Source organism: Protopterus annectens, chromosome 6.part0, assembly GCF_019279795.1.
Source record: "Protopterus annectens isolate FY-2018-M chromosome 6.part0, PAN1.0, whole genome shotgun sequence".
Classification (NCBI taxonomy): domain Eukaryota; kingdom Metazoa; phylum Chordata; order Ceratodontiformes; family Protopteridae; genus Protopterus; species Protopterus annectens.
The window spans coordinates 1,812,871,626-1,812,890,157 of record NC_056737.1 but is presented as its reverse complement, the minus strand read 5'-3'; the positions used below and the strand labels follow the sequence as shown (position 1 = coordinate 1,812,890,157).

The window sequence follows — 18,532 nt, the reverse complement described above, 5'->3', positions numbered from 1 at the left end:
TGTTAGAAAATTCAGGGAAGAACACAGGCAATTCAATAGACTGATTAATATTGGCTTGACAAGAAACCTTAGGAATTAAGGAAGGGTTTGTCCTCAAGGAGACCCTATCTTTATGAAATACCAAATAAGGGGGCTTAATGGAAAGAGTTTGCAGTTCAGACTCCCTTCTTGCAGAAGTGATAGCCACTAAAAATATAGTTTTCCAAGTTAAAAACATGAGGTCACATGTTGCTGAAGGTTCGAAAGGACTTGAAGTTTATGGAGAACAAAGTTCAAATCCCATGGAACCACAGGATCCATGACGGGGGGGGGGGGTCTTAGTAAAGCGGTCCCTTTGAGAAAGGCTCTACAAAGCCTATGAGCCATAAGATTAGGTTCGTTAGCAACATGAAAAGTGAAAATGGCTGCCAACTGGACTATAATGGTTGCTGCTGCTGAACCTTGGTTGAATAACTACGAGAGGAAGTCTAAAACAGCAGAAATGTGAGCTGTGTAGGGATCACGGTTTCTGTCTCAGGCCCAAAAGGAGAATCTTTTCCATTTACTGGTATAAATTTTCCTAGCAGAAGGTTTGTGGGAAGATGACAGAATGTGTAGAAACCTCAGGAGAAAAGTCATGAAGCCTGACTAAGGATGGAATTGGAGCAGCCAAGCTGTCAAGTTGAGGGTGTGGAGAGAGGGATGGAATGCCCCTGACATGTGTGTCAGTAAATCTGGAACTGGATCCAGAGTCCAAAGTCCATCCATTAGATATGGTCTGAGGAAGGGGAACCAAATCTGTCAAGGCCAGTAAGGAGCAATTAGGATCATTCTGCTTCCCAAGGACATTGCTTTCTGAATTACCTTCGAAATGAGGGGGAAAGGAGGGAAAGCACAGAGAAGTCCCGAGAGCCAATCATGAACAAGTGCATCTCTTGGAGTCTCCCCTTCCAGGGCAATTAGGGTAAAGTAGCTGCTGCATTTGGCATTGACAGGGGTGGCAAAGAGATCGCAGCAAGGCTGACCCCCATCTGCGAAAAATTAGTTCCGCAATGTAAGTGTTCAGAGATCACTCATGAGGCAGCAGAATAGCCCTGCTGAGTCTGTCAGCTATGATGTTGGAATTCCCTGGGATGTGCGTTGCTACCAGAAAGTGCTGGGAGGACACTGCCCACTCCCATACCCGAAATACTTCTCTGCAGAGGGGGTAAGATTTGGTTCCTCCTTGCTTTAGGTACCATACCAGTGACATGTTGTCCGAGTGGATTGCAATCGTTCCTAGAGGGAGAAAGCTTGCAACGCTAAAAGCACTGCTCTCATCTCCAAGACGTTGATATGCAAATGAGCCTCGTGATCTTGTCATGTGCCTTGGACTGTTTCTCCCTATATAAATCCCCCCCCACCCTATCTGGGAGGCATCCGTGGTCACAGTGGCAAATGAGGGGGGGGGGGCAAATGGTCTGCCTGTGTTTAGGTTGCGGGTCTGGATCCACCAACGAAGATCCTGTTTGCACAAATTTATCAGGACAGGGTGAGACAGAGGGAGGTACTGCAGTGACCACTGGGCAAAGAGTAACCACTGCAAGACCCTCATGTGCAGTCTGGCTAATGGAACTAGTGTTATTGTGGAAGCCATGGTCCCTAATAGCTTGAGCACCACCTTTGCTTTGACTTTTCTTAGAGGAAGTAAGCTCAAGACTTGTTCCCTTAGACTCTGAATTCTTTCTACAGGAAAGTAAGCCCTCATTGAAACGGTGTTTATTTTGACGCCAATAAAATTCACATGCTGAAAGGGTGGCAATGCAGATTTTTGCCAATTTACTGTAATTCCTAACTGCAGGCACATTGAAAAGGTAGCATCCCTGGCCTGTAACAGTAGATGCCTGGTAGTGGCAGTGAGGAGCCAGTCCAGATATGGAAACACTTGGAATCCCTGACGTCTCAAGTGAGCCGTAACCACTGCAATACATTTGAACACCTTGGGGGCTGTGGTGAGACCAAAGGGCAGGGCGCAGAACTGATAATGACTGGCTCCCAGCCGGAAGCATAAGTGACTCCTCGATGCCATGTCCATTTTGATATGGTAGTATGCATCTAGGTGTCTATGCAGCACATCCAAATGTCTTTCCCTAACAACGGGAGTATCGACTGTAAGGTGACCATTCGGAACTTGGACTTCTGTACAGATTCGTTCAGTTTGCTGAGATCCAAGATGGGTCTCATGTCCCCTGTTTTTTTTGCACCAAAAGGAATCTGGAGTAAGTCCCTAATCCTACTTGGTCTACGGGGACGAGTTGGCGGACTCGCTTCACAAGCAACTTTTGGATTTCTAGAGTTGCTGAATCCCTGTGACTGGGTGGCACCATCTGGGATTCGTCTGGTCTGAGGGGGTGGAGAAGAGAAGGGAATATGGTAACCTCTGGTAATTATCTTTAATACCCACTTGTCTTGAGTGATGTCGTGCCAGACTTCTGAGTATAAAGAAATATGACCCCCGACTGACTCCAGAGTCACGCAGTTGGGCTTCCTTTCAGAAGCGCTGACAGGGACGACCACGAAAGGAATCATGGTCTCCCTGGTTCTGCGGGCCTCCTCTACCTCTAGGGTGGCGTCTACAATTATTTCCTCCTCCTCTGCCTCTGGAGAAGGAATCACCTTGTGCGTCCTGAAAAAAACACTGCGATTTTTTGAACCACATTTTGCTGCCCTTCTGCCTTTTGGGATAGGGTCTAGAAGGGACGAAAAAACAGACTCCCACGACAGACAGAGTTTTTCCTTCCTGCTCGCACCTGATGAGTGTGTCCTTTACCTTGGTTCCGAAGAAAGAGGAACCATCAAAGGGGGCATTGGTAAACGCAGACTTAAAGGCCTCCGCAAAGTTACACAAACGCATCCAGGAGTGTCTTCTGAGAGAGACTCCTGAACCCGCTGCCCTACTCGCTCCATCCGCTGCATACGAAATCAGCCTCATGGAGGAGTTCACAATAGAACTTAGGGTAGACACCTGCGCGTTGACCTTCTGAGGTACCGCATCAGATACGTTACCCTGCAGAGTATGCCCCAGCTCTTTTAGGAGATCTCTCTGGAGCCTTGTGAAATGGGACAGATAGTTCAGCAACTGAAGCGTAAAAGCCGTTGAAGCAAATACATGATTCCCATACCTATCCATCGTTCAAGACTCCTTGTTCAGTGGATGGACAGTGAAAGAGGTTTCGGCAAGTTCCTCTTTGGTGGCTGCTGCCACCACCATGGCATCTACTGGAACGTCCTTAGTCAGAACGTCCTTGTCTTGGGGTGCTGACAATTTGGTCTTCTAGGAACCGGTCCCACAGAATCAGGAGATACCCACACCTTTCGACTCACTAAATCCAGTAGCTCGTCGAAAGGCAGAGACACCCAAGAGGCAGAGGGTTGAGACCAGAAAGCCTTCAGGTACACTGACTCCTCAGAAGGGGATTTGGTGGGCCAGCTGCCTCTCTGTTTCAGGATCTCAGGGATATCTGCGAATGAGATATCATCAGAGGATGACTTGGGGGACCCTTCTGACTCCTCGAGGTCAGTGTCTGATGTAATAGACTCATCGGGGAGAGTCAACATGTTTCCTCTTACAAGTTTTCTTCCTAGGTGGTTCCTCAGACAGGTATTCTGGGGGGACCTCAGAAGACTGGGGACCACTCATGGAAGTATCCTGAGGCTGCGGGTCTCTGCTGTGCTGGGAGAGAGAGGGAGCAGAGACTGAAATTGGCGCCTTAGGGGGAAGAGTGTCGGTACCTCTGGATGAAGCTGAAGTCCTGGACAGCACACTCATCACCTCGAAGGCTGATCCCCCCCCCACGGCTCAGAGGATGCCCTCCGCTCTGAAGATGCAGAGGCAGCCCCTCAGTACCCGAGGAGATGAGCTCCGAGGCAGATGCGGGGTCCAAGCTCACCCACGCTGAAGCACCGAGAGGTAGGCTTGGAACCGAAGTTCGATTTGAAACGTCACCCTCGGGCCCGACCGTACAGCTGAGGATCCTCGACCCGACAGACGGCACTGAAAGGGTTGGAGTGGATATCGGAACTGAGAGACCAACTGAGGTAGCTGGAACCGACCTATCCACAACTGGAGGCTCTGGCTCCGAAGCCTCAGAGAAGCTCGAAGAAACATCGATCAGGTGTGAGGGCACATTGGGCTCCGGAGCAGACTGGAATGGAGCCAAAAGCAAATTTGCCAGCGCCCAAGTCTGAAGCAGTCTACACACCACTCTCTCGATGTCCTCATCACAAAGGCTCCTAGAGGACCTGGAAGATAGAGTGGGGATCTAGATCGCTGGAATATAGGTGACCTAAGAGTCGGGGAAACCGGTTGAAGTTCAGATGACTGGCTCCGAGATGTAGTGTCAGTTATCGGCTCCGAAGTTCCTGGACAGAGACTGATGGATCCAATAAGCTAAGCTCTGTCGGCACCGAAATCAGTGGAGCCGATGAGGGTGTAGCTACTTTAGCAATTTTGTCTGGCGGCTCCAATGAAACAGAATGGGTGGGAGACCGCCTTTTTGTAGTTTTTGGTCTGTCTTTTTTGGAGGAAGATGGAGATTTAGAACTGGATGATGAAGATGCCAATTCCTCCTCAAAGGAATGTTTTAATAGTCCCTTCAATATCAGTTTGTTCTTCCTTTCCTGAAGCACATGAGAACTGAACACATGGCAAAACAGGCAAGATTCTTGGAGGTGGATAGCCCCCAAACAGTAAGCACACAAATTGTATCCATCAGTCAAGGACATCATCTGGGCACATTTAGTTCACTTTTTGAAGCCCGAAGGCTTATGATCCTTAGTGTCTTTTGACATAATGCAAAAAAGACACAATCCGCAACTACAACACACAACAATTAAACAGAGAAAAAGATAAATGGAGGACTAGGTCCACTAATTTACACAGGCCTAGCCTTAAGAGGAAAGAGAATAAACTGAGGACTAGGTCCTCTAATTTAAACGGGCCTAGCCCAGGAGAAAAGGAAAACAGAACCGAGGGACTAGGTCCTCTAATTTAAACAGGCCTAGCCCGAGTGACAAACAGCAGAAAAAAGGACTAGGTCCTCTAACTTAAATTGGCCTAGCCCAAAGAGGAAGAGGAAAACAGCAACACAAGAGATTAGCGATGCAGGGATACCAAAAAGGCTAACGAAGAACAGCCAAATAACGTACAACAAATACACAGAGAAAATAAGCAGCAAATAGTCAGAAACAGAGACTGCAATAAACACACTAAACTAGCAAGACGATATAACAATATCCAACAATGACAAGTCAAATTATTGAAAATGTCACTTGGCCACGGCCAAGAATCACCACGTCTGAGCTGAACGAGCGGCAAATGAGATCTGGGGAATGTTGGTGATGCATGATGGGATACCTCCTAGCCACGAGCCAACCATAAGTTTTTGAGTTGGAGTATGGCCGAGTCTGAGCCGAGATATGGCTCCGATCCCAAGTGTAAGAATGAAGGCGAGATAGGACTACAGAACATTCAAAGTTTAAACTGGGTTTAATGTAGTTAAACTACTTTCTGTAACACTACAGACTTTTTTGGCAAAAACTCATCTGAAGTTTATAATATTCTGCATCTAACATCCAGTGCTTTACCTTAGAGCTCAGCTGAAATGCTTCTTAATCAAAAGCTGGATGACATAAATGGTACTACTACAAAGAAATTGCACATGCATGTATTTAACCAGATGGTGTGGCTCACAGAACAATCCTTCTGCAAAGTTGATGGTGCACTATAAAGTTCTACTACTGGGAAGTAAGTGATTCTCCCACTCCACATACATATGATTTACCTGTTATAACAGCTGACCATAGCACTTCCTGAAAGGCTGCCTGTAATACTCGCTCCAGCCAGTGCCATAGTGCTAGCTGTCTCACTCAGATTGTCTCTTATTGCACCTATCCGATCCATATGACTGCCACTTGCACTCAGACTGCCAGTCAAGCCTCCAACACTACCCTCGCCAATACTGGGATTGTGATGTGCCTCTGCTACAGATGTGGTATCTATGTAAAAGAAAAAAAAAACATGCCTTTAAAGACGGAAAGCAATTATGCAAATTGAGAAAATTCATACAAGCATTCATAAATCACTACTGGCTGTTCCTTCTCATTTAATCCATGCACTTGAAAATAGTAATCCAAAAGTATGTCTACTTTGTAAATTCTATACCAAATGAGCTGTTTGATAAATGATTCCCAACCTGTTCCTAGTTGGAAGAATTATGCTACAAATTATAATTTAGAAAATTCAGGAAGTTCCTGTGCTTGAGGACCCACATGTTATGACATACATTGTGAAATTACAAGCCATATATAAGCACTTTTGTCCTCTGCTTCAGTCAAATCAGAACTTAGCCAGCACCTTCCCGAACATTAAGAAACGATGAAGACTTTGTACTGCACCAAGTAATATACAAGTACATAATGCTTACCATAAAGGGAAATTCTAACAGCAGAGGCTGGATGATACAAATCAACTGTATGTCTGACCAATGGAGGGGGGAGGGGGATCATCCTTACACATCAGAAGTCTAAGACAGTTTAGTACTTTCCAAAGGACTCCCAGAGTAGTGGTTTGGAAAGTAATGTTTTCTGAAGATGTGCACCAAAAACCAAAGGCATAGCTGCATAAATGTCTGCAACAAACATTTCTGAAGGACAAAGGAGGTGGCCTCTACTCTACTGGAGAGAGTTTTGACCACAGGATTCACTAGAAAGTGGTTAGCAAAAGACAATGCAGTTAACAATCCACCTGGAAAGAGAACTGCCCTTCTTGCCTTGGAGCAACAGAGGCTAACTGGCAAAAAGCAACAGACTCCTGCCTGCAGGATAGCAGGGCACAGTCAAATGTCACATACAATGTATTACTCATTGTAGGATACAAGTGTAAATATAAGCTTACTTTTAGTCCTTAGAATGTGTAAAAGCACATGCACTGCTCTGAGAAGGGCAGAGATAAGAGTGAATGGAAGACAGTTGATAACACAAATTAAACTGAGTGGTGACTTGTTTGCCTAACTGTTGGGATAGAAGTTGGCTCACAACAGTCAGCCTTGCTCAGGAAGGGTTCTATCCATCAACGCTTAACAGCCACAGCACACTCCTATAATGACTCCATGAACAGCCATGGCCATCTACAGAGTTTATAAGGCAATGAGAGAAATGTAAACAGACTACCAGGTCTTAATTCCATACCACATGTGCATTCACACATCTACAGACTATGACCTACAGCATGTTTCTGGAATGTTCAAAGAAACTGCAGCACAAGTCAGTAAAAACAGGCACAGCCTAACGCCCACAATCCCGCAAGTTCCTAGGCAGACAAGGTTTGCTACTGGCTTACCAATTCTAAGTAACTGTCCCTCACATATTCTTGCATCCTAAATGGCAACATCACTTGGTGTCTGATGAAGGTGACTTTTTTTTTTTAAGTAAACTCGTGTTGATTTTAAGTATGTTCAGAAAAAGAGGGTACCCTGAAAGGATGCTCAACAGCATTAGTAAAGTGGTCATTCAAAAAAGAATGGCATATTTAGACCTATTTTGGACCATCAACAAGGTTTAGTGACCAATTTAGTTGAGAATGGAACAAGTGTGAATTAAAGATAATAATATAGAAGAAAAAAGAAGGACATTATTTTATTACAGTATTCAATAAAGACAGTAATACTGTAAATATTATACTTAAAATTTTGATTTTTTTTTGCTTTGGACCACACACTATGGGGTTTGGTGGGGGTAAGCCCCAATATAGTGTAGAAAAAAGATAGATCATTAAAAAACTATTGGGAATCTACAAATATTTACATTTGTGTAAAAGTAGGCCTTCTGGTAATTTTAAATGTGGAATGTGTACACTATGTTCACATTCTTACTACAGGTGCTAAATTCAATTTTTTGGATGTTAGGATATTTATTAATGGCCACTTTGTCAGTCCACTAATGTAGTTTACTTAGCAAAGTGTATGGCATTGTCCTGTATTCTATATTGGAAAGACAGATATCAAAAAAGGAAAGCTAACCAATGCTCTGAGTAAACATATACTGGAGTGTAGTGGGCATGAATTTTGTTTTTTAGTTATACAGCAATTAACACCAGACCCTCCAGAAGAATTTTACCAGAGCATCTTGAACTTTGTGAATTAAAATGGCAGTTGCGTTGTAATGCTTTTGTATATCCAGGGTTAAATGAATTTTCAAGTATTTCTTGTCTTTTAAAAGTTCAGCACTTTAAGGGTTAAACTTTGGGTATGTGGTTTTAACTCTCTGATTGGTGAAGAATTAATTGATGTGACTATTTGAACTGTGGTTTTAGTACTGTGTTTTAGTTCTGAAGAAGACCCTTTACGTAAACTAGGGATGAAAGCGCTTAACTGAATTCATCTGCTCAAATAAAGGAGTACTTTACCATCTACTGGTTTAATTTTATTTTTGGTTCATTTGGTTCTTCAGTCATGAGGAATTAATGACAGATGGATGTGCTTTAATGGAAGAAGAGGCCAGACCAGAATGCAGTAGTTTGCAGAGGTAGTAGAGGGCAGGAGCATCTGATAAGAATGGGTTCTGGTTGTGCTTGAAGCACCAAACTGAAAATCTTTTCCAGTTAGCTGGAGGTGAGTTTTAGAGATTAGAAATCTATCATCCACAGAATGAGAAAGATATGCTAGACTTGGATGAAGAAGATGGATCTTGTTGTTGACTGAGCAGATCTGGTTGCAATGGTATTTTTCTAATCCAACAGTGTTCCTTGGACAGGTGGAATAGGAGGAAAAAACAGTGCTGTCTTGGCCAAGTAGGAGTTTTGCAGCTTCCTTTAGAACTTTCAGAAGGATTTTTGAAAGTAGTGGCAGTGAGGGGGGCATACAGGAACCTTCCTGATCACTGAAAAGAGAAAGCATCTGTCCTCTAAGCTTAGGGGAAAGGACTCCTGGTGTACAATAGAGGAAGTTAGCAGTTTTATGGTGAAGCAAAAAAGTCTACTTAGGGTGTTACCCACTGATGCCTTATTATTTTTAAAACTTGTTTATTCAGGGTCCATTTGTGTAAGTCTTCCAAAGACCTGCATAAGGTGTCCATCAGTACATTCTCTTGTGAAGGAATTTAAGCAGTTGTTACAATCATGCCTATTTGTGTGGCTAGGCGCCATGCCTCCTGTGCTAGCCTACACAGTAGGTAAGATCTTGGGTCTCTCTTTGTTCAGATACCACATAACTGTGGCATTGTCAGCGTATGCTAGTACTGAGCCTGGTTTCCACAGATGGGAGAATATCTGCTTTACTTATAGAAGGGCTATCATTTCTTTAAGGTTGATGTGTTCTTTTAAGTAGGAGGAAGGTGATTTCCTCTGCACTCAGTGAGACATTGTCCAAGCCCACCATGCTCTGCCTGAGGCATCTGTGTGAAGAACTTGGTTGGGTGGGGACAGGATGAAAGGAAGGCCCATGTTGAGCATGACCTGTTCTCACCAGAGTAGCTCCTTTTTGAGGCAAGCTAAGAGGGATCAAGGTATCCAGGGGATGGGAATGTTGACAGCACACTGATTTCAGGTACCACTGAAATTTTCGCATGTGCAGTCTGGCTACAGGAAGCACTGGGATGGTAGCTGCCATGAAAACCAAGGCCCTAAGTATCCCCCTTGCTGTGCAGGGAGACACTAAATAGAACTTTTTCCTGAGGATGGAAGGCAGTCATTCTGCGTGCCTAGTCTGCAACCCAGAAACATCAGGTCTTGAGTGGGTGTGAAATGAATTTGATTGTGAACCCCAACATCGATTGGTGTACCATGAAATATACATGTATGAGAAGAGTGTCTAAACAGAAAGCTGGCTTGAGTAAGTAGGTTGCCCAGGTAAGGGAAAATCTGAATTCCCCTGTGTGTGGCACAAAGCTACCAGTGGAGCTAGGCACTTTGCAAACACTCTTGGTGCCGCAAAGCTCAAAAGGCAAAGTAGTAAACTGAAAATGTAATTAAGCAGAGAAAAATCTAAGGAGTTTCCTGTAAGAGGCTCAGAATGGGGATATGATAATAGGTATCCTTTAGGTCTAGTGATACAAGAAAAGTGTGTGCAGAGTGCATTTTGAAAATGCATACCTTTAGAAACAGAGAGAGAGAGATCTAGAATGGGTTTCCATCGTCATTCCTTCCCTGGAATCAGAAAGACCCGGGAATAGGACTCCCTTTTCCTATGAGGGAGAATGGCACTCTTTCTACGGTGCTTTGATTAAGTCAGTCTTGAATGACAGGAGACAGCAATGGCAGCTGGTTTAGTAGAGGAGGGAGAAAGCAGGACTTTTAGACAATGCTTTCCAATAACATGGCATGGCACAGCCTTCTCAGACGATAGTCAGAGCACTTTTGTCTTTAGTTACCATTTCCCAGAAAGGAAAGGGGGGGGGTGAGAAATTCTTTTTGAAAGAGTGGTGACAGGTTGTAGTTGGGAAGGTAGTTGGAGGTTTTTGCTTCTGAAGGGAGACCTCTGTGAAGGAGATATGGTTTGTATGAAAATCTTTTTTCATCTTTTTCTTTGTTCGTGAGTTGACATGGTCCTTCTTAACAAAGGACGTGGACTTGTCTTGTAGCTCCTGTGGTATCTAGAACTGTGGAAAGTAAAATTTCCCTACAGTCCTACATAGTCTTACCTTCTTTTAGGACTCTGAAGAGTTTTGCAATTACTGGGCCAAACAGGAGGTCCTTGTCTAGGACTTTAAATTTGAAGTCCTCAGTGATGAGCTGGTTGCACAACTGTGCATAACATCCGATGACTGAACCCTTGACAGCAGCCCTGGAAGAGGAATTCACAGTATCAAAACTGCACTTAATGCTGACTTCCAAGACAGTTGCACATTGAGTAATAGCTTAATTCTAGCACTCCCAGTTTGAAAACGGAAATTTAGGAGGGAAGGTCAGTGGACTTGTATTTCGGGGTAAATTTCAGTAACCCGTTAGTAAGTGCACTGCCTGGATGCCAAGAAAAAAGAAATACAGAGGACCTGAAATAAACTCAGCTACAAAAGGCGAGGAAAAAACACTGATTGGAAAAAGTACTGCAGCTGTTCAGCACAAAGCAGTGCAAGCTCCAGACTTTGTTGAGTTTGGTGAAATCCAAAATGGGTCTGAGGTACCCAGTCTTTTGGAGCACTAAAAGGAATCTGGAGTAGATGCCTGATCTGAGCTGGTCTTGGGCGACGCTTTGGATAACTTTTTGTAAGCAGCTTGGAAATCTCTAAGGCTACAGCCTCCCTCTTACTGGGTGGATCACCAGGGACTCCGCATACCTCTCAACCTCTTACAGTAAGAAATCTGGACAAAGCCATAAATAAAGTGGTACAAATAGGGACAATTTTGAAATATTGCTCTTAAAAACTTAGAACATTGATAGAATAACAAGTTTTGCATTAGCATGAATTTTCTGAATGTCTAAAACTCAAATGTCTGTCATTATTTTCTAACTTCAGTCTTTAATGATTTGCCACTAACTTGCCACAAAGCCACACTTTTATGAAAAATGGACCAAAATATAAGGCAAAAATCTGGAAATTCTACAAAAATCTCTACAGCTGAGATTTATGCTAGGGAGGTTCCTGGTTGGGGAGGGATTTTGGAAAAATGGTATGGAATAACTTCTAGATACGATATTTAACAGCCAACAATCATTCATGACTGCTTCCCATGTTGTTGGGTGCAAAGATAAACATCCCCAGACTGTCTCAGAAGAAAAGCAGATGAGCAACCCTTCAGGATCACTGCCTAGGGCTGTCGGAGGAAGCATCTCAAGACCCATGGTTCATCAGAAAGTACAGTTTTGTACCTACCATAAATGTAGATATCCGATGCCATCTTCTTCAGTGCTTCTTGCCCCAGATACCAGGTGCCCTCCAAGGAAGGCTAAATTTAGAGAATGGATAAAATTCCAGACATGCACAATAGTAATAAACAGATACACCATAAAAGCTATCCCCAGCTAAGTTGGAAAAGGGGTAGTGGACCCAAAAAAGTAAATTACAGAGGGGTAGGAGGGAGGGTAAACCTGACTGCAGTTGCATATCTATCGGACATCTACATTTATGGTAGGTACAAAACTGTACTATGTCCCTTCAAGAATGCAACTGCAGTCCTGACATATGGGTTCAATACCATAGCCAAGCTGGGGGTGGTAGGATCTAAGAAAAAGATGGTGTAGCTAAAATGCCCTGTAGGACTGCCGAAGCAAAGCCTGCTCGGGATCTGGAGTATAAAGGCAGGTTGTAGTGTTTGGAAAATGTATGCACGGAGATCCATGTAGCAGCTTCTAGAATGTCCTTTGTAGCCACCCCTCTGAGAAAGGCTGTGGAGGTGGCTATAGCTCTGGTGGAGTGTGGCCTGATATTGGCTGGCACACCTTTTCCATGGAAAGAGTAACAGAATCTGATGCAGTATCCAATCCATTTTGAAATTGTTTGTTTGGAAATTGCCTTTCTTGCACTCCAGCAGCGTAAGCTACAAATAGTTGGTCAGACTTTGTTAGCCTTTGTTCTGTCCAAGTAGTAGTAGCGTAATTGTCTGTGTATGTCCAAAGTGTGCAGCAGCTTTTCTCCTTTAATTTGAGGATTGGGAAAGAAAGTAGGCACGTGAATTGCTTGATTTAGAGACACCCTGGATATCACTTTTGGCATGAATGAAAGATTGGTTCTTAAAGAAACTCTGTCCTGATGAAAAATGAGGAATGGAGGTACTGCCATGAGGGCCTGTATCTCCGAGACTCTTCTTGCTGAGGTAACTGCCAACAGGAAAACTGTTTTCCAGGAGACGAAGTTGAGGTCCCATGCAGGCACTGGTGGTTTCCTGGGAGGTTTGATATTCTTTATCCCTCTTAGAAACTGTCTTAGCAAAGGATGTGAAAACACAGGTGGATCACAGTTGTATTTTGCTGAGATTGCTGAAGCGTGTATTTTTATGGAAGAATATGAAAGGCCACTATGAAGCATTTCTGCCAAGTATTCTAGTATCTGTGGCATGCTTATTACTGATGCATCCTGACCCTTGTTGGCAATCCAGGTGATGAATCTCTTCCATTTGGCTGAATAAGTTTTTCTGGTGGAAGGTCTGCGTGCTTCCAGTAAGATCTCTTGAACTTTTTTGGAGAGAGAGATATGGGTAGAAGTCATGGAACCCTCCAAGCTATCAGCTGCAATGTTTGCAGGTTGGGAAGAACAGTCCTGTATTTGTGCTGAGTTAGAAGCAGAGGCCATTGAGGCAGGGGCCACGGCTTGGTGCGAGATATGCTCCTTAGTAATGGATACCAGTGCTGCCTTGGCCAGTCTGGAGCTATCAAAATACCTTTCGGTTGTTCTGCTTTGATCTTCAGTAACACCTTGGTCATTAATGGTAGAGGTGGGAATGCATAGATTGTCAGAGAATTCCAGCTGAAGGAGAGAGCATCCATTCTCCAGGCTTGAGGATGGTGTGTCCTCGAACAGAGCTTCTTCAGATGATGATTGAGGTGAGAGGCAAAGAGATCTATGTCCGGCCTTCCCCATGCATGAGTTATTTGTGAAAACATGTCTGGATGCAGCATCCATTCGTGCAGGTCCAAAATGTTTCTGCTTAGACTGTCCACCAGAACATTGCCCTTGCCTGGAACAAACTGGGATTGCAACTGTAAGTTCAGTTTCAGGGCCTTTTCCCAAAGAGTCATTGTTAGTCTGCAGAGGGGGTAAGAATGAGTGCCTCCCTGTTTGTTTATGTACCACATGACAGTGGTGTTGTCTGTTTTTATTAGCAGATGACCTTGCTGAAGAAATTTTCCGAAGGCCTCGATTGCATGAATCACTGCCAACATCTCTTTTTGATTTATGTGCAGATGCATTTCCCGGGGAGCCCACTGCCCTTGCATGCATCTGCCCTCCATGTGTGCCCCCCATCCATGATCTGAGGCGTCTGTTGTAATGGTTTGACTTGCTTGAGGTTTGTTGAAAGACATGCCTTTGTTTAATTGACTTGCTTGTGCCCACCACAAAAATTCCTTTTGATGACATGGAATGAGTGGTATAATTTCTTCTAAGTTGTGGCTGTGTTGAGACCATAAACTTTTTAGGTACCATTGTAGTTTTCTCATGTGTAGTCTTGCCAGTGGAATCAGAAGAATGCAAGATGCCATGAAACCCAGGGCCTGCAGGATTTTCCTTGCAGTCATCTGGGTGAGCTTTGCTAGGCTTTTGAAGTAATCTGGTAATTGTTCTTGTTTTTCTTCTGTGAGGAAAGCCATTTGTGAGTTTGTGTCCAGTTTGGCTCCTAGAAAAATTATTTGTTGGGATGGCAGTAGTGTTGATTTTTGAATGTTGACTGTGTATCCCAAAGCATGTAGTAAGTGTATGACATAGTCCAAGTTTCTTATCAAGGCTTGTTTGCTGTCCGCTTGTATAACGCAGTCGTCCAGGTAAGGGTATATTTGTATCCCCTGGAGTCTGCAATGTGCAATTACTGATGCCAGGCATTTCGTGAATACTCTGGGCACAGTAGATAAGCCAAACGGCAATGCTGAGAATTGATAATGCTCTGACCCTGCAAGAAATCTGAGGTATCTTCTGCAACTGTGTCTGATTGGGACATGCAGGTATGCCTCCTTGAGGTCCAGAGTAACCAGCCAAGACCCCTTGCCCAGCATGGGAAGAAGTTGCTGTAACGTCAGCATTTCGAATTTTGGCACAATGAGAAAAGTGTTTAGAGCGGACAAGTCCAGTATAGGTCTCCATTTCTTTTCTTTTCTTGGAACAAGGAACAGTCTTGAGTAGAATTCCCTGACCTTGTTCCTGAGGAACCTTTTCTATTGCTTTGATCTGTAACAGGTTTGAAACTTGTATGAGTGCCTCTGCCCTTTGATTTTGTGGCAGGTTTGGCATGCCTTGTCTTGTTGGTAAGGTATGGAAGTGGAACCTGTAACCTTTGTCTATTATGTCCAGAATCCATTTGTCTTTTGTTAAAACGTGCCAATTCTTTGAAAATAAGGATCATTTTCCGCCTAAAGGTGCTTCTCTTTGAGCCTTGGTCGGCGGTGTCAAAGTCAAGTCATTGTGATTGTCCCTGTGGAGCAGTAGAAGTCCCTGCGCCACTTCTCTGATTAGTTGGTTGCCATTGGCGGCCCTTGTAGGAGCCTCAGTATTGCCCTCTACCTCGAGCACGCCTGTTTTTTCCCCTTTAGAACTTGTCAGTGTCTGGAAAGGACCAATTCTTTGAAGGCCAATTCCTGCTGAACCTGGAGGAAATCTTTGACTGTTTGTACTGATTTAGCCTTTTCCTCAATAGATTTCAACACGTCCTGTGCATTAGCACCAAATAGCTTCTGTTTTTCCAGAGGTGCGTCTAGGAGCTTTACTTTAACATGATCTGGCAATGCCTGTTCTTTCAACCAAGCATGTCTACGTATGACGGCCCCTGTCATAGCTGCCCTACATGAAGCTTCCAATGCATCATAACCACACTGAAGAAAATGATTGCTAACCTGCTGAATATTATGAACCAAATCCTGCAAGGCCTTTCTATCTAAAGGCTCAGGAGAGGCTAACTTTCTGCAAATCATCCATCAATAAATCCTGATACTGAAACATATGAAAAAGACAGTTAAGTGCCCTCATGGCAAGGGTGGTTGAGGTATAAACTTTTTTGCCCCATCTCTCCAAGGACCTAGATTCCCTGTCTGCGGGCAAAGGGTTTTTGGCCGTGGAGGTGGCCACTCCTTTGGGCCCCTGAGAAATAGTTTCTAGATCCACAAAGTGGGTCTTAAAGAGATGCTTATGAGTTTCAGGAACCCTGTAATATCTGTCTGGCTTGACAGGAGCAGGAGGGAGAGAATCAGGGGAAGCACTGGAGTCTGAGTACACATCATCCAATACATCTAACACTGGTGGAATAGCTAAAGGCCTGTGCTGGGGTAACTTAAGGAAAGTATGTAGCCTTTTCCTGGAGTCATAGAAATCCTGGCCCTGCCACTGAAAATGCTCTCTCATGGAGTGGAGAATTTCCCCGAAAGAAATATCCTCTGGAGGAGAGGCAGAGGGAATGGATTCATCAGCATCAGAATCCTCGTACGCCTGGAAGGATTCTTCCTGGGAATCTGAATGGTCTGAGTCCCCAGAGGCTTCATCTGAGGAAAGGGTATCTGTCTGCTCAACCCTAGGCCTTTTATCTGCAGGCGGCTGAGAACCTCTGTCTGGATGTGCCTGAGAGCCTCTGATTAAAGAAATTAGATCTGCAGCTCAAGTCATGATCTGTTTATCAGAAGTGGAACCCTGGGAAAAGGATTTAGGAGGGTGAGCCTTAGCCTGGCTGGCAGCCTTAGCACGTGTGTAGGCCTTGATGGACATAGAGACCGGATGCCTAGCTGCCCCACGTGCTGGAGTAACTTTATCCACCGGCATGGTGTCAGGTAATTCCTGGGCTTCGGTTTCAGGAGGAAAATCAACAGCCGGCACCGGGGTAACCTCCGGGACCGAAGTGTGCAATAAAGCGGTGTCGTCGGTCTGGAGCGGTTGAATTACCGCCTCCGAAGAGACCGATGCACTCGCGGTAGGCTTTGGCGTGGCGTGGGTGGAAGTCGCGGGCCGAGAATGTCGGTCCTGGTCCTTCCGGTTTTTTGGAAATATGTGTTGTTGGTTGTTCCGACGGCATGATATAGGAGAAATTTTCCCCAAAAAGGTCTTCAGTAAATTCTGCCCGGCGCCTGAGTGTGCGCTTATTGAAGCAAGCACAGGCCGAGACGTCGTGGTCTGGGCCCAGGCAGGGAAGGCAGTAAGAATGGAAGTCCTTATGAGGTATTTGTTTACCACAAGACAAACAATTATTAACTTTTGCAGTTTTATCTGACATTGGCTGAGGCAAGAAAAAGGTTCCCCAATGGGGTACTTAGCTTTTTGATGACTTCGGTAACTGAAAACACAGGAGCTGGCCGACTGGCACTTGCGAACTGCTTCTGCTTCGGGCACTGCGCGGCAAAAAAGACTGAAGAAGATGGCGTTGGCTGATGCTTTTATACCCCAGCCGCTCTGACGTCGGGGAGGAGGCAACATCAGCCGATGCCGGACCCAGACTTTGGAATCCGGCCGACCGAGGGGCTGCCTAAGGCAGGACAACCCATATGTCAGGACTGCAGTTGCATTCTTGAAGGACATCCCCTTTGCCTTGATGGCAGCGTATGCCATTGGCACCATTTCCATGTCTGCCTCGGGAGGAAAAGTCTCCCTGTGAATTCTGAAAAGGACCATGAGATTTTCAAAACCACAGCTTTTTACCTCCCTGATGATTCCTGGAAAATGGCTGTTGTGGAGTAGCAAAGTGGATTCCAATAGCAGACAAGGTCCTTCCATCATTTTCACTTTGGGAGAGCTTCTCTCGGACAGTTGTACCAAACAAAGATGATCCATCACAAGGGGTGTTAGTGAAGGATGCCTTGAAAGGTTCACAGAAATCACACAGCTGCATCCAGGTGTGGCATCCAATAGCAATGCCTGTCCCGGCTCCCCTTGAGATGCCTTCTGCAGCATGAGAAATTAGCCTCATGGATGTGTAGGATATGGACTGTAGGGTGGTCATTCTGGAGGAGAAGGTCTTCTGTTCCTCAGCAGAGCTGGACCCTGGAGCAGAAAGAGTTTCTTGACCAAGTCCCTCTGTAGGCTGGTTACATAGGCCAAATAATTCAGTGCTCGCAATGCGAAAGTCACTGAAGTGTGCACCCACTTACCAAATCTGTCCAAAGCCCTAGACCCTGTTAGGGGGGTGGATAGTAAAGGTTTGTTGGGCCAGCTCCTTCCTGGTGGCTGCTGCAACCACCATGGCATCAACAGGGATAACCTTAGTCCAATGGGGTCTGTCTGCAGGGGTGCTCAGGATTTTATTGGGGGTACTTAGAAATGGGTTCCATGGTGTCCAGCTCCTTTCACACCCTGTAGGAAACAAGGTCAATAAGGGGATTCACAAGAGGGGACATCCAAGGAGTAGATGGGCCTAACCAAAAAGCTTCCAGAAACACCCAATTTTTCCGTGTTAGGGTTTTGTGCAGACCAACCACTTTTCTGGCAAAGAATTTCCATGTCACCAAAGGAGACATCCTCGGGTAGTGACCTGGGAGACCCTTCCCATTCATCAATGTCAGTTTCCTCTGAGGGATTCCAATGGGGAATCCAAATGCCTCCTTTTACACAGACACTTACAAGGGAACTCCTCAGTGGGGAAGTATTGGAAGACTTGGGATGTTCCAAAAGGGAAACAGTCTGGAAGTCTTATTTGGTAGGCTGCCCCACAGGTGACAGAACAGATGTTTCAGGCATAATACCAGCTGAGGAGGGACCAGTTGCCGAAGCAGGGAAAGTCAAAGCTTTTCTGGCCACAGAGAGAACCCTCTCCACCACTTTGAATGCTGAGGGTGAGAAACAGAGGTCAACTCCCCAAAAGCTGAAGCTGTTGATGGAGAAGCCCAATGAATCCACACCACCCCCAGGATCTGAGTGTGGAGTCTAAACCGAGCTGTCAAGAGCTGAAGTCCCAAAG

General features: G+C 45.0%; 1 protein-coding gene across 1 annotated transcript in view; it reads right to left on the bottom strand.

Moving 5' to 3' along the window:
- Positions 1-18,532, bottom strand: part of RNF19A (ring finger protein 19A, RBR E3 ubiquitin protein ligase) — an 880,338-nt gene that overhangs the window by 148,628 nt on the left and 713,178 nt on the right. Inside the window, exon 14 of the mRNA XM_044075162.1 lies at positions 5,802-6,015. Within this exon, the coding sequence (XP_043931097.1) occupies positions 5,802-6,015 (214 nt within the window). The remainder of the gene's footprint in view (positions 1-5,801; positions 6,016-18,532) is intronic.